Source organism: Melanotaenia boesemani, chromosome 12 (genome assembly GCF_017639745.1).
Source record: "Melanotaenia boesemani isolate fMelBoe1 chromosome 12, fMelBoe1.pri, whole genome shotgun sequence".
In the NCBI taxonomy this organism is placed as follows: Eukaryota; Metazoa; Chordata; class Actinopteri; order Atheriniformes; family Melanotaeniidae; genus Melanotaenia; species Melanotaenia boesemani.
In genome coordinates this window covers 25,988,336-26,011,204 of record NC_055693.1, presented here as the reverse complement: position 1 = coordinate 26,011,204, position 22,869 = coordinate 25,988,336, and the positions used below count along the sequence as shown (strand labels likewise).

Genomic DNA, 22,869 nt, shown 5'->3' with positions numbered 1-22,869 from the left:
GAATTCTGATATTGTACATCTGTAGGAGTGATACTGCATTTGCAATACGAGTAGAAAACAAAGTAGGTAAAATTGAGAGCATCCTAGCCTCAAATTTCTAAATACATGCACATATACAGCTATGCAAAGGAAGAAAATATAACCTATTTCAATTTGAACCCAAAGTCCAAAAGCAATGTGGGAAAACCTAAATATAGCCTTAAGGCCAGCATAGCTGACACTGGTGAAATGTGCTCTGGCACTCGAGCATAGGGTGGTGTGTTGCAGTTTCTCTTCCGAATCTGAAGGTGGCAGTAGGGCTGGTATCGGCTGGTAAACTCCACGGGGTGAAGTTCTTTCAGTTCCAGCAGACATTTCCTGTTTTAGAAAACAACGGCAGCCAACATTGTGCAGTGTCTTCACAAGCTTGTGGAAGCAAATGAAGAAATCTTCTGTTATAAATTTTACAACGCAAACTAATGAGAAGTTAGTTCTTTTGAAAAGTGGCAGTTACTGCACAAATTCACTGAGAAGATTCATTAATCCGGAAACACGTAATCACAAACACATAACCATGCTGCATGGCAAGGGTGCACGTCAGGTCTGGTAGAGGTGCGTGTTGAGCCTTTGCAGACCTACATTTCTTTCTTGCATTTTATCTATTTTATTTTAGCATCTTCTGTTTTTAATTTTATCAACTGCATTTCTTTTAATCTTTGTTTTTTTAATGCATTTGTATTGCTTTCTGCACCCTGCTGAAATGTTTTATGTAAAGCACTTTGAATTGTCTTGTACATGAAATGTGCTATACAAATAAATTTGCCTTGCCTTGCCTTACATTGAGCATACAGCAGTGATGCCATAACCATCACATTGAGAAAGGTTATTCACAAGTGGTAAACATCCAAGAGACATTAGTTGTCAATTTTACAAGGAGGAGCAAGTTCAATCTAAGGGCAAACTGTACAATGCTCAGATAAAATTCATAACAACTCACAAGCTACATCTAAGAGTCTATATGCTCTATTTAGCTTGGAAATGTTCGTTTTTGGCAGTTTAATAAATAAAAGGTATGATTCCTTCAGCCTCTTTGGAAAGATTGCCAAGAAACTTGTTCTATTTTCCAAAAAGAACATGGCAGGACAACTTAGGTTTGCAAAGTTGCATCTGAACAAACAACAAGACTTATGGAACTTCATCCACTGGACATTGAGAATGTAGATATATTGCTCAGCACCAGGTGTAGAGGAAAGTCAAACATACCATATCACCACAAACACCTCATACCAACATTGTCAAGCACGGTGGTGGAGGGCTGATAATTAGGGTTTGTTTTGTAGCCACAGCACCAGAACATCTTGCAGTCATTGAGTCAAACATGAAATCATCTATATACCAAAGTACTTTAGAGTCAAATGTGAGGACATCTGTCTGACAGCTGAAGCCTGGCTGTAACTGCGGTCACACAACAAGACAATCCAAAGCAGTAGTAAATCAACATAATGATCAGAAAAAAATCAATCGTTGCAGATAAAAATCAATGTGTTGCAATGGCTCAAAGTCTTTACCTCACCGAAAGTGAAATCTGGTAGAAATATCATGGTGGGCCATTAATAGAGCTACATATGGCAGAAGTCTGAAAATTTGATCAGATGCAGCTTTGCAAACCTAAGCTGAGCCTAGCTTCAAAATTTTTCATGCCACACTGAAGCTTTTTTTTGTTGTTTCTAATTTCCTGGCAACCTTTCTAAACATGTTAATCATTGACGTATGTTATTTTAATGAATAACATCAACATCACACATTCCCAGTGGTTAAATAAAAAAAAAGAAAAAAAAAAAAGCTTTTTTCCCATGATAATAACAGTGGAATGGGTCCATGAGGTTTATGTGACACATTTAGAAGTTTCCTGCTTACCAAACCTCTGTACCAACTCACCAGTTAGAGATCTTATTTACTCATATCTGTAGCTGGCTGTAGTTAATGGTTGTGGAGGTGGTGGAGGCCACGTTGCTCTCACGCTCGCTTGGGCTGTCATTCAAGTTTCCAGCACGTATCCAAAGCAAATGCCTTTGACAAACATCACAGAGTATAGGCAGACGAAATAAAATTGAGAGGGACACAACTCACACAAACATTTGCATTAATCAGATTTGAAATTTGTTTGCTTAAACAAAAGTAAGTGTAAGAACATCTATGAGATCAGATTTTCTCCACACGGCAAGATGCCGACGTGTACAGAAGCTGCCTCTGGCTACTGATTCAGCTGAGGATTACAGAGCAACTACTTTACTCATTCAGATGACTTACTTATGCTACATTTCAAGTTGTGAGATCTAGAAGATATTTAGAACTAATCAACCTAGGGAAAGTGTTGAGTCTGAGCCTCTAATCACTTCAGCTTTCTTCAGACTGTGACCTCATCTCTTTGGAGGGTTGACAAAGGGGGAGAAAGAGCCAAAGCTCAGGGAGATGGGGAAAAATGAAAGATGTTTACAGAGATTGGAAGTGTATAGTTTTCCCCTTTTGTAAAGTTGATTTTTAAAGACAGGAAAACCTTATTAAGCTTTACAGTGAGTGTAGATGATGAAGACTTGACAGTATAATCAGACTCAATGACGTAATGACGAAATAACTAAAGGAAAATGCAAGGGTAAATGTAATTGCAAACAGCTCTAACTTCCATGCATTCAATATCCAACTATTACATGGATTCATACAAAGTTCTCTAGCTCTAACAAACAAGTTTCTCTCCCATTGAGGTCAGTTTAGTTTAAAATAAAGTAAAATAGTTGAACAAATTTGTGATAAGTCTTGCCATAAGACTTTTTATTAGTTGATGGAGAAATTATTTCCTGTGACGAATGATCTTCATAACATTTGGGTCATAACTGAGTGAGAGAACAGCAAAAAAATAAATAAAAAATAAATACAATTTGGCAATTGTATTTGGAGAAAATTTGAGGACTCAGAAGGAGAAGAGTAGGCCAACAAACCCCTTCGAGACACAAGGAATAACTGAGTGGAGACGTAGTAGCTGTAATCCCCTAACATTTGTCCTTTTTCTCAAAATCATCTCATGTGATGACATGTCTAATTTACAGTATGATTTCCACACGTCAGCATTAAACTGTGTATGCTCTGCAAGAATTTCTCAAGTCTTCATTTACATGCATTATCTTCCTTTTCTTTCTTACTTCACACCCAATAGCTTATTATTTATACCTCCCCCAGCAATGTTCCCCTTTCTCTTTTCTTCAGAACAAAAACTGACCTTTCACAACCTGTAACCTTTTAACTCATTCAGATGTTTTACATGAAAATGCTTAAATTACTAAATGAAATCATACATTTTCATGTTGCACAAGCTTAAGACTGTATACCACATGTTATTGCCAGGTTGCACAATGGAAGTCACTGTTGCAATTTTCATTTTGATCATCCTGTGTGATTTGCATCTAATGGAAAATTCCCAGTTAAAACCAGTCAATCTGGCCATAAGAATGTGCTTATTTATATGTGAAGCCACATCAGGCAGTTTGGTTGCACAATAATGCTAGTTTCCAGCTTCATTATCGCTCATCACAGCTATGCAGTAGCAGACACAGTTTATAGATAGTAACCACGAAAATGGATTTAGTCTGTGCCGCTAAAGTGATGGGGTCTTGAAGATAAATTGCTGTTGATGTTACTAAAAGATGTTATTTTGTTTATGTACAAACTTGTAATGAAATGGTGTAAAGGAAAAAAAAAACTAAAAGACTCCCCACATAATGGAAATATTTAATATGGTGGTTGACAGTGGTTAGACTCATTTTACTGGATAATTGCATTTTAATACAGAACATAACTGTCTCATTACATCGTATTGATAATTATTCATTATTATAAGACGATCCAGTGATACATGTTTTTTATCCCTTCTGCCACACAATTAAGAAGCAGGTTTTTCCTGTCACACAATGTTAGATTAACCAGTGAATCTGCATCTGGAACAGGGCTAGTCAATGCGGTCTTATGAGGGCTGGAGTCCTGCAGGTTTTCCATATATCCCTGCTCCAACACACCTGACTCAAATTAATGAGTCATTGTACAGAACTTCATGGACTGTTGGATCAATTTGAGCTACCTACTTGGAGGTTTTACATGTTTCCCTGCTTCAACACATCTGATTCAAATCATTGGGTAATCAACAGGCTTGAGCAGAACTTTTTATTAAGTGGGGTGTGCTGTAGTTGGGAAACATGTAAAACCTTCAGGGCAGCAGCCCTTCAAGATCAGAGTTGGAGATTCCTGCTTTATTTGTTGATTTAAAATTACTTTTCAATCAATCGCTTATATATCTAACTGCAGAACAGTTTAATCTCAGTCCTGCTGTGTTGGCTAACAACTGCAGCCCAATAAGAGGTAAAACGCTTCCCTATTTATCTCAGAGAGCTGTTATTAGAAACTGTTGTTCAGCAGAGTCTGCAGGATACAAAATAATGCCATCCCTTCATTCTGTTTTCATTACAGGCTTGTCCAGTTACAAATACATTCAGTATGTTTATATGATCCATCAATCCAGCCATTCCCTACTGTGCTCCTCTTGATGTGGAGAAACAACAGTTTTACTCGGAGTTCCTCCCAGATGACTGAGCTTCTCACACGTTCTCCAAGTGTTACGACCCCATCTAGTCTAGGGGAGTGAAGGGGAACGTAACACAACAAACCCAAACATAGGGTAAAGTAAAATGCGACTTTATTTACAATGTACTCAATTACAACATAAAGTGTCCTTATTCAGGTACCAAACAACAACCAAAACGAGGAGCTTTATAACCCAAAAGGAAAACACAAAGGAAACTTATCCGTAGTAAAGAACTAAACAAGTATTTAAAAGCTAAACAACTAAAAGAGGGGAGTTACTCCTAGTGAGAAATCCCTGTATCTAATGTAAATATAAACAAAACCCAATTCATGTAATCAACCAATACAAAATTATGCAATATAAACAGCAAAGGAAACCAACCGCTTTGTTGGACACTCGGGATTACCTCTACAAACAATACAGACGGTCCACTTAATCTTACCAACCTGGAACCCACTAGTTCCAAGTCTGCACACAACCAAAACAACTTTCTTAGAGGACCACACACAGAATGAGCCAATGCCCTAATGACATCGCTCTCGATGAACGGTAGTGCCTCCTATTTAAGCGTCTTTCAACAAAAGAGATAATCACTCCTAATCATCCTGATGAGGATCAGCTGTTGCTCCGGCACTGCCACCAATCGGTGTGTCGTAGGGGAGGACCGTTGACAGCCCTCTCTGAGTGACAGGTCCGGAAGCCAACCCGGAGGGCCCAGCGCCCACACCTCTTCTCTGTCTACTTGTCGTGCAGGCGCGTGCAGGCGGGCGAGTCCAGCAGCGAATCCATACCGGCGAGGGCCGTAACACTCCCTCCCTTAAAATCTGACATCAGAGTACCTAAACAGCCATAGGCTGCTCCACAAAACACATGTCAGTTATACCAAAAAACCAAAAAAATAAAATGCACAATACATACAAACATACTTATACACGGGATAAGGCGTCTGCAATGAGGTTGTCGACTCCTTTTTTATGCCTAATCTCTAGTGTAAATTCCTGTAGGAAGAGAGCCCAACGCATGAGTCTTTGATTATGGTTATACATGCGGTTGAGGAAGGTTAACGGATTGTGGTCCGTGAACACATGAATGGGCACAGGAGAAGATCCCACATAAGCACTGAAGTGCTGGAGAGCCAGCAGTAACGATAAGGTCTCCTTCTCGATGGTGGAATAGTGTAACTGATGCCGGCCAAACTTGCGCGAAAAGAAGCAGACGGGGTGATCAATCCCGTCTTCACCAGTTTGTAGGAGTACGGCGCCTGCTCCCACAGCACTGGCGTCAACGTCCAGTTTGAAAGGCTTGTTCATGTTTGGTGCGGCTAATACCGGTGCACTCTGTAAGAGTGACTTTACGCTGTCAAATGCGTGCTGACACTCGGAGTTCCAGATGTAGTCTTGTTTGGGACTAGTTAAGGCTGTTAAAGGTTCGACAATCGTAGAGTAATTTTTGCAGAAGTTCCTATAATATCCCGCCATTCCTAGGAAGCGACGTAACGCCTTCCTATCCTCGGGAATGGGAAAGCGGCTTATAGCCACTATCTTTTCTTCCACTGGGCGCACCACCCCTTGTCCTACCTGTCTGCCTAAATAGGTGACAGTTGCTTGACCGAACTCACATTTTGCGAGGTTTAACGTGAGGTTTGCGTTCGATAAACGAGTAAAGATCGTCTCTAATGCGTTTAAGTGGTTTTCCCACGTCTCAGTGAAAATAACCACGTCATCCAAATATGCCGAACAGAATGGAAGGTCAGAAAACAACGTGTTGACCAGCCGTTGAAACGTAGCAGGGGCATTGCACATGCCAAATGGCATTACGGTGTACTGGAGAAAGTTGTCGGGTGTGACGAACGCAGAAACTAATGAAGCACGAGATGTAAGGGGGACCTGCCAATAGCCTTTTAAAAGGTCTAATTTACTAACGAATTTGGCCGTCCCGATCCTGTCCACGCAGTCATCTACTCGTGGTAGTGGGTACGCGTCATTAACTGTTGCTGTATTTACTTTTCGATAATCTGTGATGAATCTTGGAGACCCATCAGGTTTGGCTTCAATTAGACAGGGCGAACTCCAAGGACTAAAACTGGGGATAGCGAGACCATTCTGTAATAAATAGGCTGTCTCTTGTCTCATCTGTTCCCGTTTTGCAGGGTTACAACGGTATGGATGTTGTTTTATCGGGCGTGCGTTTCCTACATCAATATCATGTTGTACGACATTGGTTTGTGAAGGAATGTCCTGAAATATTACACGAAACCTATTGACTAATTGAATGATATCTCCTTTCTGGTTGCTGGGTAAATCTCGTAGCGTAATCGGCAAAGCTTTCAAGGCTTCCGAATTTAATAAACGCGGTGTTAAGCGCGATTCGATCCGATCTAACCATGGTGCTTCCGGTTCCAATGTCTCATTCAAAGTAAGAGCAACCGGACAATTGTTAATGTTAGGGCTTACAGCTACAGACAACTTTTGGGTGTTGGAACTGCGACGCTGAACGTATGCTTTAAGCATGTTAATATGACACACTCGGGTTTGTCTTTTGCGGTCAGGAGTATGAATAACGTAATCCGTCTCACTAAGGCGATGTTTAACCTGGTAAGGACCAGAAAACTTAGCCTCTAGTGCTGCTCCACTGCCAGGGAGCAATACTAATACTTGATCTCCTGTTTCAAATTTTCGCACCGTAGTGCTCTTGTCGTAACGACGTTTCATCTTAACTTGAGTGTTCTTCATCGATTTAGCTGCAAACTCTCTAGCGTGGTGCAGTCTTTCACGGAAGGCCGAGACGTGATCTAATACATTCTTGTGTGCCGGGGGGGTGTCGTTAAGGAGTGTGTCTTTCAAAACCTTTAACGGACCGCGGAGCTTATGCCCGAAGACGAGTTCCGCGGGACTAAAACCAAGAGACTCCTGTGGAGCTTCTCTTGCTGCGAACAGAAGAAAGGGCAAACCTTCATCCCAATCTTTACTTTCCTGATGACAGTATTTCTTTAACATAGACTTTATAGTTTGATGCCACCGTTCCAACGCTCCTTGGCTTTCGGGATGGTAGGCACTGGATATAATGTGTTGGATTTTTAACTCATTAAGAGTTTTTCCAAATATCCTCGACGTAAAATTACTCCCTTGATCTGTTTGCACTTCTTTCGGAAGTCCGAAGGTAGAGAAAAACTTTAGTAAAGCTCGCAACACTGATCGAGCCGTAATCCGGCGCAAAGGAATAGCTTCCGGATATCGAGTGGACGGACACATTAACGTTAGCAGAAACATATTACCAGATTTCGTTCTTGGTAACGGCCCAACACAATCCAATATTAAGCGCTCAAAGGGTTCAGCCATTGCCGGTATCGGATGAAGCGGCGCTTTAGGTATTGGCTGATTTGGCTTACCCATAAGTTGACACACGTGACAGCTACCCACGTACGCGACTACATCCGCCTTTAATCCTGGCCAGAAGAAGTGCTTCAGTATCCGTTGATGTGTTTTGTTGACACCCATGTGTCCAGCCCATTGGTCATCATGAGCGAGACACAATATATGTTGTCTGTAGGGAGCAGGAACCACAATTTGCACCTCTACATTCCAGTCAGCATCCGCGAGAACGACCGGACACCACCGTCGCATCAATACTCCACCCTCTCTGAAGAAAACCACTCGTTCCTTACAATGGTTAGCTTGACTTACCGCCTTCTCAACATAGGAGCGCAGTGTAGGATCTTTCTCCTGCGCCTCTATCAGCGTTTCCCGGTTGATGGACAGCCAGGAGTCAGCAGGGGTGGGCAGGACCCCCTGATCTTTTACGTCAGAGGCTCCTGGACCCCTGTCTGTTCTTTCCTGCTGTTCTCCATCTGTAAGTGAGGTAAACAGAAAAGTGTCAGACAAATCGACTTCATCTGGAGTAGTGGCAGTCTTACGACGGGCTTGAGCCCGAGTTACCACACAGTCAGTAGCTATGTGTTCCACTCTAGGTCGGTCCATGACTTCTAATGCTGGCGTTACCTTCCCCCCAGCCACGTCATTACCTAGAAGCAAAGATACACTGTCAATGGGCAACTCTTCACATATGGCGACAGGAAACCTACCTGAGATCAGCTTTGTTTTCAAATACACGAAATGAACAGGACACGGGGCATATCCCTTCCCGACTCCTCGCAATATTACTTGGTACCCCGCATAACTTTTTTCCGAAAAGGGTAAAGCATTTGCGAGTACCAGGGTCTGGGATGCTCCTGTGTCACGCAGTACGACAATTTGCCGTCCTTCTTCTGATGAATCTGCTAAAGAGACGGAGCCAGTCATAGCGAATGGTTTGAAACAGGGATCTAAAGGGCGACCAACCTCATTTGCATCACCTGCTCCCCTCGTAAATCCCACACCTTTGTCTCTGGATGAGAGTTTTGAGGAAGTATTCTTCACAGCTAGCTTTGGACAGAACTTGATTAAATGTCCTGGCTGGCGGCAATAATAACATTCTCTGTCATTAGAGCCTTGGTTTTTAACGTTGACAGACATCATTTTTCCATCAGCCTTTCCCACAAATTGAAACACTGTTTTATGCGTTAAAGCATATTCATCTGCAAACACTGCAGCCTTATTCAAGTCAGTTACACGCTGTTCATTCAAATGAATCACCACTTTCTCTGGTAATTGCTTTTTAAATTCTTCCAACAATATTAGATCTCTAAGAGCTTCGAAAGTGTGTACACCACAAGAGGAACACCACTTATCGAACAAGGTGCTCTTCTCACGAGCAAATTCTACGTGGGTGCGAGATGTTTCTTTTCTGTATGCTCTAAACCTCTGCCGATAAGCTTCTGGGACAAGCTCATAGGCTTTCAAAACAGTAGCTTTTACCTTGTCGTAATCCCGGCTGTCCAACAGAGGGAGCGAGGAGACCACCTCTTGTGCTTTCCCCTTGAGCCTGCACTGAATCAGAACTGGCCAGCACTCACGCGGCCACCGTAGGGCAATAGCCATTCTTTCAAAAGCAGTGAAGTAACTATCCACCTCAGATTCACGAAAGTCTGGTATAAATGGAATAAATTTGGACATGTCTAAAGGACTAGAGGAAGACGAAGAGCTCGGAGACCCCGAAGAGTCATCCGTAACTGGTCTTACCGGAATACGGTTCTGGGCTTCCAGCTCCAGCTTGCGTATAGGTACGGCTGTTTCGGCTTCGACCTCCAGTCTCTTGACGTCTAGCCGCATTTGGCGTTCATGAGCCTTCTCCTCAGCTTCCAGTTGCATTCTGGCTAGCCGAAGCCTCAAGCGGACGTCAGTACGAGAAGGGCTGCCGCTTTCCTCAGAGAGCAGCGGCTCGAATCGAGGCAGCGTGACAGGCGGACCTGTATCAACCTGTACAGCTTCTCCTCTTTTACCTGACCCAAGCAGGTCTTTCTGCTCAGTTTCGCCAGGTTCTAGTACTCCTGAAGTACCAGCAACATCCAGACTGTCCACCAGATCGCTCTCAGCCTTTTCAGCTATACGCAGCACATTACGTTCCACTAATCCAGCCACAACCAGTGCCTTCATCTCCTCCTTCCTTACCCCTTTAGGCAATGGAATGTCATAGGCATCAGCTATGACTGCCAAATCATCTTTTCTACACAGCGCGATTAGTTCTAGAGTAGGATTCTCCTGGAACCGCTCTAGACTGAATCGAGCCATCGCAGACAGTAACAACTGAACTCAGCGCAGCACAAGGGAAAAACAGTTCACAATAGGCCAATAAACTCAAACAAAACTCCCAAAATGTTAAAAAAAAACTCCCGGACGAGCCCCCATTATGTTACGACCCCATCTAGTCTAGGGGAGTGAAGGGGAACGTAACACAACAAACCCAAACATAGGGTAAAGTAAAATGCGACTTTATTTACAATGTACTCAATTACAACATAAAGTGTCCTTATTCAGGTACCAAACAACAACCAAAACGAGGAGCTTTATAACCCAAAAGGAAAACACAAAGGAAACTTATCCGTAGTAAAGAACTAAACAAGTATTTAAAAGCTAAACAACTAAAAGAGGGGAGTTACTCCTAGTGAGAAATCCCTGTATCTAATGTAAATATAAACAAAACCCAATTCATGTAATCAACCAATACAAAATTATGCAATATAAACAGCAAAGGAAACCAACCGCTTTGTTGGACACTCGGGATTACCTCTACAAACAATACAGACGGTCCACTTAATCTTACCAACCTGGAACCCACTAGTTCCAAGTCTGCACACAACCAAAACAACTTTCTTAGAGGACCACACACAGAATGAGCCAATGCCCTAATGACATCGCTCTCGATGAACGGTAGTGCCTCCTATTTAAGCGTCTTTCAACAAAAGAGATAATCACTCCTAATCATCCTGATGAGGATCAGCTGTTGCTCCGGCACTGCCACCAATCGGTGTGTCGTAGGGGAGGACCGTTGACAGCCCTCTCTGAGTGACAGGTCCGGAAGCCAACCCGGAGGGCCCAGCGCCCACACCTCTTCTCTGTCTACTTGTCGTGCAGGCGCGTGCAGGCGGGCGAGTCCAGCAGCGAATCCATACCGGCGAGGGCCGTAACACCAAGGGAGAGCCCATGCACCCTGTGAAGGAAACTCAATTCAGCCACATGTATTAGCAATCGTGTTTGTTTGGTCACTACCTACAGCTTGTGACCATAGATGAGGGTAGGAACTCCGATCAACCAGTATATCGACAGCTTTGCCCTTTGATTCAGCACTTTCTTCAACCATGACAGTCCAAAGCAGAGTCTGTATCACAGCTGACGCTGCACAGAAATCACATAAATCAATAAATCACTTCTCCTGTGTTTTACATATTGGGATAATTAAAAATAGTCTATGTAAATGCAACTTGACTTCCTCAGGAAGCTGTGGCAAGCCCACCTTGACCATATCTGCTGGCCAGATGTAAAAACAAAACAAAACAAAACGCACACACACACAAAAGGAAAGAAATTAAAGCATAAAGACACTCCTTTTGGTTCCTTCATAGTGCATTTCCATTGACTGGTATATGATATGGGGCAGCTTGCTTTACTTGGGTTTCTGTTGTATAGTACCATGAAACCAACCCTATCCTATACCTTTTTGGTACTACCTCAGCCAAGGCAGCAAAGCATTGGCTAGTTGGAGAAAATCATCACCTACGGGTGTAAACAAGTCTCTACAGCTGCACACATGACACACTTTCTTTTCCCACAAAGTCATTTGAAAATCCGACACATAATTTACAACATAACAGGTTGCATACTTTGAGCATGAGCAATGAATGCACAAGCACCTTTACTATGTGTTTGGATTTACAGATTTATTTTTGTTCTTCTGCTGAGGAAGCTGAGCTCTGCAACATGAAGACGTGATCACTGCCAGGAGATGTTCAAACTCTTCTGAACTAAGAACCTGTTGTTCTGATACTCCTTAATGCCCCTCATTCAGAATAGAATAGAAATACTTTAATAATCCCTTCAGAGAGCCCTCAGGGAAATATTATATCATTTAACATTGCTTTGGATAAAAGCAGCTGCTGAATCAATGCAATGTTCATGCATGCAGTGAAACTGAGTTGTCCACATTGCCGCCACATTATGAATTCATTAACAGGCCTACAGAGACAGGATATTGTATGTAATGGAAAACTAAGCACAGGGAAGCCTAGTTGCAATGTACCGCATGCCTCCATACATGGTATAGCACCAATAGAATATTGTCTCTCTCAGCAGCAGATTCAGCAGGATATGTTGCAGGGCAGCAAGAGTACACATCACAGCTGAGCTGATGGAGGTGAGAAGACAAGTTGCATCTTCACAGAACAATGCTAACTAGTTGTGAGATAACTTGGTTGTGAAGTAAAAAACTACAAACCCCCAAAAAACTTAAATTCTAATTATAAATTATACCAGAGGACATGTTAATCTGGATTTTTCATTCCACAAAAAAATGATATATGTCAGGCTAAAGTAAAGTTACTATCAGTATATCAGTGGATCTTCTGACATTTGGTATTGTTTTACATCCATGAAATAAAACCAAAATTCACAAATTGTTAGGGTCAGTTGTACAAATGAGTGCAACACTTCAGTTAGGGTGCCTATTAAATGCAACTTGGTAAATATAATATCCCTCTTCCCACAGCGATAACACCATGAACCTGGAAAGGAATAAAAAAGCCAATGTTTTTCAGTGCATGCATCAAAAAGTAACAAATGGGACCTCACACCAACTAATCATGGTTTCTTGTTGTGGAGCAAATGTTCAATAAAATAATGTCAGACAACTGTCACGATAAGCCTGTATTTAATCTCTCTAACACTTCTAAAATATGTCTACACGTCATAATTTCCTGACACATAACACAGCAGTTAGTCTTCTCCCATATTTCCCAACTCTTTGATTTACCAACTGACTGAAGATTAATCTGTTTTACTGCATCAACAGTTGAGCTCATGACACCACAGAGGAAATTTTGACACCCAATAAGATGTTTTTCATTTTTTACAGGGCTGTATTGCTCAGTAAATTGGTTCTGAGTGTGCACTGTACATTAAGCCTCAGATTTTCATTTTAAAGAAAGAAACTCAACTGGGGAGTATTTTACTCATAAAGCTTATACTGAGTTTCAAATTGTTCTGGGAAACACATCCGATTGCCTTAAAGACTTTACTATAGGAAGTTAAATATTTTAGAATGACGTTCTCCACTTTGTAACAAATAGCACTTTTGTACCAAATAGTTCTGAGGGCTTGCTGAGGTTATGGCGGTACAACATACCTCCAAGGTTTTTTTTTCTCTTATGATTACAATACTGTCAATAGGACCCAGGTGGCATAAAGTAGACCAACTCAATCATGTCTGTGCTTCCTTGGTGATCCATTCCTTTTTGTATTGTTTAATTTTTCAAACATCAATGTTAAGAACATTTAACGGATGCTTATTTTTTTTGTAGTGACAGTTCTAGAGCTGCTTTCCACAGATAAGACTATGGACTCTTGTACTTGTAGACCCCATACCTATTGACTGGTCCACCCAATGTGACAAGTGGTTCCCCTCATGCCAAGAAAGCTATAAAACTGAGTCTGCAGCAAAAATAAACTATTTTAATCAAGTTCTATGCACAGCAATCAGCAATTTCCAGTGCAGACACAAAAAGAGATGACTTCTAGTTACGATGAAGTCTCTGCAGTCCAAGAGCACCTAAACAATTTAAAACTACCCCCATAACAATTAAGTAAAATCGGCAACAAATCAGGAACACTGTGAATATACTAAATTATGAAGGTTAAAAACTGTTTTAAATGGATCCATCTGAGCTCAATTAAACACGCACATGCAGGGGTGAAAAATAGAAGGGGAAGGACAGGGCAAGTAGACAGCTGGACAATTAGCTTGGATCACATAGGAAATAGTTTTTTAAAAGAAAAGAAAAAGAAACTCGTGGACATATAAAACACTTAAGAGCTTGAAACTTAAAGCTACTGGAAACTTTCCAGACACTGACGCCATTTGACCCAATTCCTTTAGATCAATGTTCTGCGTGTGTAACAGACACTGCATTGCATTAAATTACTCACTTAAATCCAATAAAATTAATTAAAAAAACTCAGCACTTAGGCTCCTACTTTTGTTTTATTTATTTATTGCATTGGACCAAAGTATAGAGAGGAGGGTACACAGTAACACAACCATCAGTCACTGAAAGTTGTCAGTTTGAGCTGGTGAAACAGATATTTGGATGGTGTGACTTTAAATCATGAAAGATACATTTTAGGAGCAGCAAAGGGACCAAGCTGATTCCCATATGGCTTTCATGGAGCTGCTGGGTTTAACTGGTTTCAGAATTGGGGCCGTTGTGTTTTCAATTACGTTTCAGCTTATTAATAGACAGTTACGATAATTTCCAAATTGGCTTGAGTTTTCGTTAAATTACTACAAATAAAACTAAATAAATGTACGGAACATTTTTTATGTCGAAAGGCTGTCTGTTTGACTTACATGCTTCGTGGGTAGTCGGTCCATTGTTGGACCTCCCTCCTTCCTCCGCCTGAAAGTAAGCCATGCCCAGATAAATCACTCCCAGCACAGAGTGGTAACCTGCACTGTGGGCTGCAAGCTGGGGGGAAGAAGAGGCTGGAGAGCGGCTTTCAACACTGTTGCTCTCCGTTGATATAATTAAAAAAAATTGCACGAGGACCACCTTTGCCCACATTTAACGGCATCGGAGCTGCTCAGTTTTAACAGTATGTCCGGTCTTAGCACCATAACCAGGGTGCTGGTCGTTCTGTGTATCGGGACTGCAGTGAAATGCATGCCCAAGGGGACGCAGCGGGATCGGCGACAGGCGCAGCAGCATCGTGCTTCCTCCGTCTCTCCAGGTAAGTTAATTTCTTTTTTCTTTCTTTAATTGCTCGTCTAACAGCAGGGGTCAGCTCAATTCTTTAAGGGACTTGGGAGATATAAAAAGAGAAACACTTAGTTGAACAGATATCTTTCTGAACTTAATTTATGTGTTTTGTTAAAATGAAAAGCAGCTGGATACATATTGGGGTGCGACTCTGTTCAAGTATTTGATGTTATCAACCTAATGATGACATCAAAAACTAATGGGCCTAATCAGTCTCTGATCTTTGCTTTACAAGGTTAACCTTTAACCCCAGCTGTCCTCTTTACCTTCATCCATGTGAAAACTATAAGGTTCCAAGTTCACACAGGGAGGGGAAAAAAAGATTATTGGCATTCGTTTGAAGGTTGATAAATGAGGGGGGAAAAGATGTGCATGGCACTGAAAGTCAGGAGATGTGCACAAAGAACATGCCTGGTGGGGGAGGAAGAGAGTAAAAGTGGATAAGTAGTATTCTCCACCCAGTGCAAATGATTTATCACTTGGTATATGGGTCCTTTGAAGTCATGATAACACGGTCAGAGACAATTTCACAGACTTTGGTGGAGTCTTATCTTTCAGTGGGATGTTTATTCCAATTTAGGCTTTGCTAATTTGGCACTGGAAGAGAAAAAAATGTATTTTTTTAAGTTTAACCAGTACTAATAGACAATGTGTGAAGCTGTGATCACTTTCCAGTAACTGCATGTGTTTCCAATGTGAACCCCTACCTTTCTCCATGCTGCCTCAGTTTGTACAAATGTTGATTTGCTGTGTTTTCCTTTCTCTGGTCAGATGGTTGCACAGAGAATGGTCACTTCTATAATGTTAATGACCAGTGGGAGCGTCTATTTTTGGGCAGCACTTTGATCTGTACTTGCCATGGAGTTGCTGGGATCAAATGTAAAAGCAAACCTGAAGGTTCGTTTCTGTTCAACATTTTTTATGTGTGTGTTTTCGGTTAGTTTTTGCATCAGTATTTTTATCAAATCTCCATTTCTGTATAAAATCCACATATATTCACCACTGTTGTCTCCCTGTAGCTGAGGAAAGGTGCTACGACAAAATCAACCAGCTGTACTACACTGTGGGAGAAACCTATGAGAGACCCAAGGATGGCATGATCTGGGACTGTACCTGTATTGGATCAGGGAGGGGCAAGATCAGTTGCACCATTGCTAGTATGTGTGCTTCGTTTTAAGTGTTTTTGCATGTAGTTCAATGTGAGCTTCCTTTGTTTTGGAGTTACCCCTCGCCATTACTGTTCTAACCTCAGACCACACATCCTGGCTTGGGTTTTTTTGTCCTGCTCTGCCAGACTGATGGCAGTAAACTTGTTAATTTCCATTTTCTCCCCAGTTGATTAACAAGTGCTGCCATGCAGCTGTTTGCAGTTAGCTGGATAGTTAGATAGTGGGGGGCAATGTCTGAGTTATTCAATTTCCTTTGGTTTTTGCTTTTTCCTTTGCTTTTTTGCTTGATTTTGTTTACACACATGCAAAGGGAAAAAAAAATCTAGAATCTTGTTTCTTCTCTCTATCAAACCAGATCGTTGTCACGAAGGTGAAGCTTCATATAAGATAGGAGACACCTGGAGGAGACCCCATGAAACAGGAGGCTACATGTTGGAGTGTGTCTGTCTGGGTAATGGCAAGGGAGAGTGGACCTGCAAACCTGTTGGTGAGTCATTCAGACAGCTGACTCACAGATGATGTCTTTTATCTGGATGGAAAATCCTCTGATTTGCTTGTCAGTTTGCCAGCAAACTTTTGACTGTGGAATCTCATGATGTATTTATTATTTCTATGTTTTGTAGTTAATGCTGTACAACATTACTTTAGGATTTTCTGAATGTAAAGTCATTGGTATTGATAAGTAAAGAATTTTGTTTATTTTTTTGTATATTACAGCTGAGCGTTGCTATGACAATTCGGCGGGAACATCCTATGTTGTTGGGGAGACGTGGGAGAGGCCATATCAGGGATGGATGGTGGTGGACTGTACCTGTCTGGGAGAGGGAAGTGGACGCATCACATGCACATCTAGAAGTAGGATACTTTTTTTGTGTGTGTGTGTGTATACTCGTTCGTGGCTCTGACATTTATACTCCTTTACACTCTTTAGATAGTCATTTGTATTCAAGAATTGTCTCTTTGTATATTGTTAACATCCGTCAAAGCTGATGGGGAAAACTGGGTCACTGAGACAAGCAGAAAAGGAAAAGGTAATCAGCTGTGGCCAAAACACAAGACACAAGAATCAGGGTGATCTCTGAGGCTTTTGTAAAGGGTGTCATCAGTAAATTCATCCGTGTGTTAAAGTTAAGAACAAAGCTGCAAGGCACAAACATAAGAACAGCTGGTGGCCAGGAGGACCCCCCCCCCCCAGTCATACAGAGTTACTGCAAAGTTTTCATCCAAAGAATTATATCCTGTTAAGTCCTCACTTTTTTTTTTCTAGATCGCTGTAACGACCAGGATATGCTGTCTTCATACCGTATTGGAGATACATGGACCAAGACAGATGCCCGTGGCCACCTGCTTCAATGTCTGTGCACAGGGAACGGTCGAGGGGAGTGGAAGTGTGAACGGCATGCCTCACTTCACACCACCAGCCTGGGTGAGAACTGATAACATCCCTGTCTCTTTCCTTGGCTCTTGCTCGTCGTGTCAAGAAGACTGTGCACACCAGAGACAGATGTTATGAGGAGGGAGTGATAAGAAGTGCCAAGTGTCCAAGTGATGAAGTGAGAAAGTTTTCTGGTAACTTATGATCATGACCTCATGAGATGGAAAGGCAGACATGGCGTGTGGGAACCAGGGGATGTTTCAGGAAGAAATGCACATGGGAATGTTGGTTAGAAAATGTGCAGTGATTGAAGTGATTATGGGGTGTGACACATGTGCTTGTTGTAATTTTAAGGTTAATAAAAAATAAAACATCTGGACAGCAGCTTTTTTGTATTAGTCTATTGTGTGGTGCATCATAATTCATGTTTAGTTGACGCTAATATGCTTTTGATATGCACATAATATACATCTTAATAGCTAATAGCTGTTTGTTTTATTTTTTTAGTGTTTAACTGTGCTGCAGTTGTGTACCTTTTAAAAGAAACCAAATAGTGCTGATTTACATATCAGTTTTTTGAGGAATCTCTTAGAGTGAGTTTACGTGCATTAATGTTTCTTAAATCCATTTTTTTTTGGTGATGTACACTACCGTTCAAAAGTTTGGGATCACTCTGCCATGGGATTCAATAGGAAAGTGACCCCAAACTTTTGAACTGTAGTGTACATTGACTCAGAACCCTTTGTCACTTTCTGTCTGGCAAGTTCTGTTTTAGCGTCTGTACCTTTTTAACATTTATGTTTTATATTTATTTATATTTAGTTTATTTTGAGGTGTCTTAATTGGCCACAGTTCAGGCTTTATTTAAAAGTTTTCATGGACATTTTTTGTCTTGATTGCCAACAAGATGTGACAGACTGTTGATGAGTAGTTCAATTTTGTACATACATGTTTGGTAACTTTCTATTTTTCCAGACTTTTCACTTATTTGAAGCTGCATTGCTCCCTTAAAGAAATGGTAAATCACAGGTACAATAGTGGGCCCCTTGAGGATCTTTTCTTTGAATTAAGCTGTTCACAGCTAATTTTCTTCTCACATTATGAAAACTGGTCACTGAACTTCTGTGTTTATTTTTTTAAATGTGATGATGCTGTACCCTTTTTGATTATTGGTATATGGCATCTGATTTGACCCACATATTAATTCTAGGCACTGGGTCTCGTGTGATCACCAACATCCAGCCTGACCTCTACAAGCCTGTCACTGTACATGAAGTTCTTAACGAGGGAACCTGTAGGACCGACACAGGACTGATATACTTTGATGGACAGCGCTGGATTAAGAACCAGGGAAATAAGCAGATGATCTGTACCTGTCTTGGCAATGGAGTAAGCTGTGACCAGTGGGGTGAGAGATGTTCTTCTTGTTCCCTTTTTTTCTTCTCCAGTGCAGAGCTCTTTTGTGTGCAGCAACCCAGAACTACAGCTATACTGTAAACGTGAATGCACCTGTTGATGTTAAATGATCAAAACAATTAAAATATTAATACCATTGTTAATTTTATGTGTAATTTGTATGTCCTCATCCAGATGGGCCAGCTCCAGTGTATGGTGGCAACTCTGGAGGTCTGCCTTGTGTGTTCCCATTTGTCTACAAAGGCAAGACCTACCACTCTTGCACCTCTGATGGACGCAGTGACGGACAGCTGTGGTGCTCCACCTCCTCCAACTACGAGACCGACCAGAAACATTCTTTCTGTACAGAGAAGAATGGTAAGCAGATGTGTTGATATTCATAAAAGCAGAAACTATGTCATTGATTTTCAGTTGAATTGGTGCTTGACTGTGGATGAAATGTAACCTTAGAAACGTTACACAGCTGTGGATGATTTGTTACCTCTGAGGTGCTTGTCTGTTTAATATAATTTTTATATAGTAGTAAATTTACTCTTATCTTCTTGATACCATGACAGATAAAGATTTAACTTGTGCTGTGGCTACTGCATTTTTGATTTTTCTGTCAATATAATGACAGCTAAGCTAATAACATTACCCTAATAACCTGTCTAATCTGCCTACCCTCTAGGGTCATACCTTCTGTTAGTTGAATTTTTCTGTCCGCATCTGGGTTTTGAAGCAGTAGCAAAATAAATTTGAAGCTAACCTCTGAAAATTGTTTAACAGAACATAAGCATCAGATTATCTGGTTTAGAGCAAATAAGCTAGGCTGCGTAGTGTCACCAAAAGATGGTGGTTTAGAGAATGCTGAGAATAAACAGTCATTAACTGGAAGCAAAGCTTCTGAGGATGTTGCCTTGTCAATATGTGAGATTTTTTTCTCATAAAATTGGCTTTTGGCATTTTTGCCCAAAGTACCATGCAATTCCAAGCCACAGTACATTCTGGAAAAATCTCTAAAAGCTATTTTTGATTATTGCTGTGTGCACAGTGGACAAAATCAAAGGATGCACTGGTGCTTAAATAAATAAGTCACCATAATTGCAAATTTCTGATTTTTGTTGACAGTGGTTGTGGTGACGCGAGGCGGAAATTCTAATGGTGCTCTGTGTCAGTTCCCCTTCCTCTACAATGGCCGAAACTATACAGACTGTACTGCAGATGGACGGAGGGATGGCATGAAGTGGTGTGGCACCACAACAAACTACGATGCAGAACAACGGTTTGGGTTCTGTCCCATGGCTGGTAAGTGTGTGTGATGGAGAAAATGTTGGCGTTTTTTGTTATGGTGTTTGTCTGTTTTTGTGTGTGCTTGTGCTTGTTTTTACTTGATGGGGGACCAAAAACCTGACAAGACTGTATACCAGCATATGTGGACTTTCTGTAAATGTGGGGACAACAAGTTTGACCCCACAGATACAAAAGGATTTTTGTTATCAGGGGGCAGGCTAGGCTTAGGATATAGTTAGGGATTGAAAGGTCAGTGTCAGGCTTTGAGTTGTTATGGTTATTGGGCTGGGTAATGCACTGTGTGAATGGAGAATCCTTATGGGCAACATAAGCATGTGCAGTGGTACAGTTAATAAGCTCAACAATTTTCAAATTGTTAGATTAGAAGCTTTATTGTTATTGTACAGCGGGGTACAGCAGAACTGTTCAGCAGCAATCTCCAACAGAAGCCATATATCAAATGTGCGTAAGTACATATATACAAATAAAACAGCCACTTGTATATAAATAAATAAATAAACACTCAAGCCGCTGTACAATAATAAAAGTAAATGTACAAGCTGAAATGTGTGTAAGATTATTGAGAGTAAGAAGAGCAGTCAGGACAGTAGTATGTAATGTGGCACAGGGTGGTTGGCTGATGGTGGTGGGGGGGGTCATGTTTCCTGTGTTAGTCTCTTCACAGCCATGGGGAAGAACCTGTGTTTGTTTGAGTCTGTTCGTGTGAGTTTTTATGACACTGAGTCTCCCAGAGGGGAGGTTGGTGAACAGAAAGTGTCCTGGGTGGGTGGGGTTGCTCCGGATCTTAGTGGCCTGTCGGAGGAGACTGCTTGAGAAGATCTCGTCCAAGTGCAGCTGAGCCGTCTTGATGACCTCCTGCTGCAGCTGCTTCCTCTCTGCTGCGGTGCAGCTGGGGCACCACACTGTGCAGCCGCAAGTCAGAACACTGTTGTGTAGCAGTAAAAGTTCTCCAGCAATGGTAAAGAGTTCAGTTTTCTTAAGAAAAGAGGCACTGCTGGACTTTTTTGATGAGGCCTGAGTGTTCTGTCCTCGCCTTCCTGAAATTAATTGATTTCTTTGGTCTTCCTGGTATTAAGGTTGAGATGGTTGTCTTTGCACCAGGTCACTATCATCTGGATGTCCTCTCTGTATGGTGCCTCATCAGTAACTGATCAGTCATACAATGGTCGTGTCATCAGCAAATTTGATAAGAGTGTTGAAACTGTTGGTGGCGATGCAGTCGTGAAGAGAATAATAGTGTAGGATGTGGAAGTGCTCATTCTAACATGCGTGGCTCGGTTTGTTAGAAAGTCTTTGATCCACAGACAAGGGGGAGATTTTCCAAGTTTCGGTGTCTGCCGTTTGCTGATCAGTCAGTTGGGGCTGATGGAGTTAAATGCCGATCTGAAGTTGTGTTGGAGCCTTCTAGATGTCTGAGGGCGGCGAGGAGGGCAATGGAGATGGTGTCGTCTTTGAACTTGCAGACAAACTGATGTTAATCCAGGCCAGGTGGGATATGGGCCTTGATTTGTTGCAGCAGTGGTAAATGGACTTGTACTTATATAGCGCTTTTCCAGTCAGTTTGACCACTCAAAGCGCTTTACACTACTTATCACATTCACCCATTCACACGCACATTCACACCCTAATAGGCACATCAGGAGGCAACATGGGGTTAAGTGTCTTGCCCAACGACACTTCGACATGTAGTTAGTGGAAGCTTGGAATCGATCCGCCTACCTTCTGGTTGAAAGACGACTGCTCTTCCTCTTGAGCTATAGCTCAAAGGAGCTTAAAGGAAGTTTATTCTTTGACTTCCTCTATTTCCACCTCAAAAAACAAGGGCTAAACAGAGCTTTGGAAAATGTTATCCCAAAAACTGTCCTGGTAGGAGATGGTACTTGATAACCTGGAACCTTCTGGATGGGGTTTGAGGTAGTTAAACTCATCTTGTTCTTGAAGAATTCTCAGCATAGTATTTTTGCTTTCAGACTCAGTTACATTCAATCATTAAATCTGTTAACGTTAAGTTTTACTTCAGGAATAAATGGGACTGTTGGTGAACCCAACATTCCAAGTCAGACATCCCATCTACAGTCAGCTTTGTTTACACACAGAGAGCACCATGAGCTGAGGTTGTGGAGCAAGCTAATGAATGAATGAATGAAGGAAGGAAGGAAGGAAGAAAGAGAGGTTCATGGAAGAGAGCAGTTAAACAGAGCAATAAACCATTATTCTGATTGTTTTATGATGGGTAGGTTCTGAGTTCTAAAAAACCCAAACATCCCATTAGTGTAAACTTTACAGACTTTTGAGTTAATCAAACTTAGGCACACTTCAATATTTCCCTGCTGTGGATGGTGGCTCCGATGTACAGCAAGAGCAGATGCTTCACACTTCCACTGGCTGTGAAGTACCTTTAACAGATTTGAATGGAAATGCAAAAGACCCAGTGCTTAAATAACCTGTTGGCTCCATGAAAAATGCTTCAGGGTGTTTAAATTCTTGTGTTTGGTCAAAATGTGCCTTAACATAATTAGCACTGCTAATTGCAGCATCCCTCACATTCTTCACGTGGAATCTCCACCCCAGGCAGGATCATCTTATAAGATGAGATTAAAAAGGA

General features: G+C 41.5%; 1 protein-coding gene across 1 annotated transcript in view; it reads left to right on the top strand.

Annotated features, from left to right (window-relative positions):
• Positions 1-14,469: 14,469 nt before the first annotated feature.
• The window catches only part of fn1a (fibronectin 1a), a 34,282-nt gene continuing 25,882 nt past the window's right edge, over positions 14,470-22,869 (top strand). The window contains exons 1-9 of the mRNA XM_042001751.1: positions 14,470-14,982; positions 15,783-15,908; positions 16,031-16,168; positions 16,536-16,667; positions 16,898-17,035; positions 17,448-17,606; positions 18,766-18,963; positions 19,146-19,328; positions 20,082-20,258. Of these exons, the coding sequence (XP_041857685.1) occupies positions 14,850-14,982; positions 15,783-15,908; positions 16,031-16,168; positions 16,536-16,667; positions 16,898-17,035; positions 17,448-17,606; positions 18,766-18,963; positions 19,146-19,328; positions 20,082-20,258 (1,384 nt within the window). The 5' untranslated portion in view covers positions 14,470-14,849. The remainder of the gene's footprint in view (positions 14,983-15,782; positions 15,909-16,030; positions 16,169-16,535; positions 16,668-16,897; positions 17,036-17,447; positions 17,607-18,765; positions 18,964-19,145; positions 19,329-20,081; positions 20,259-22,869) is intronic.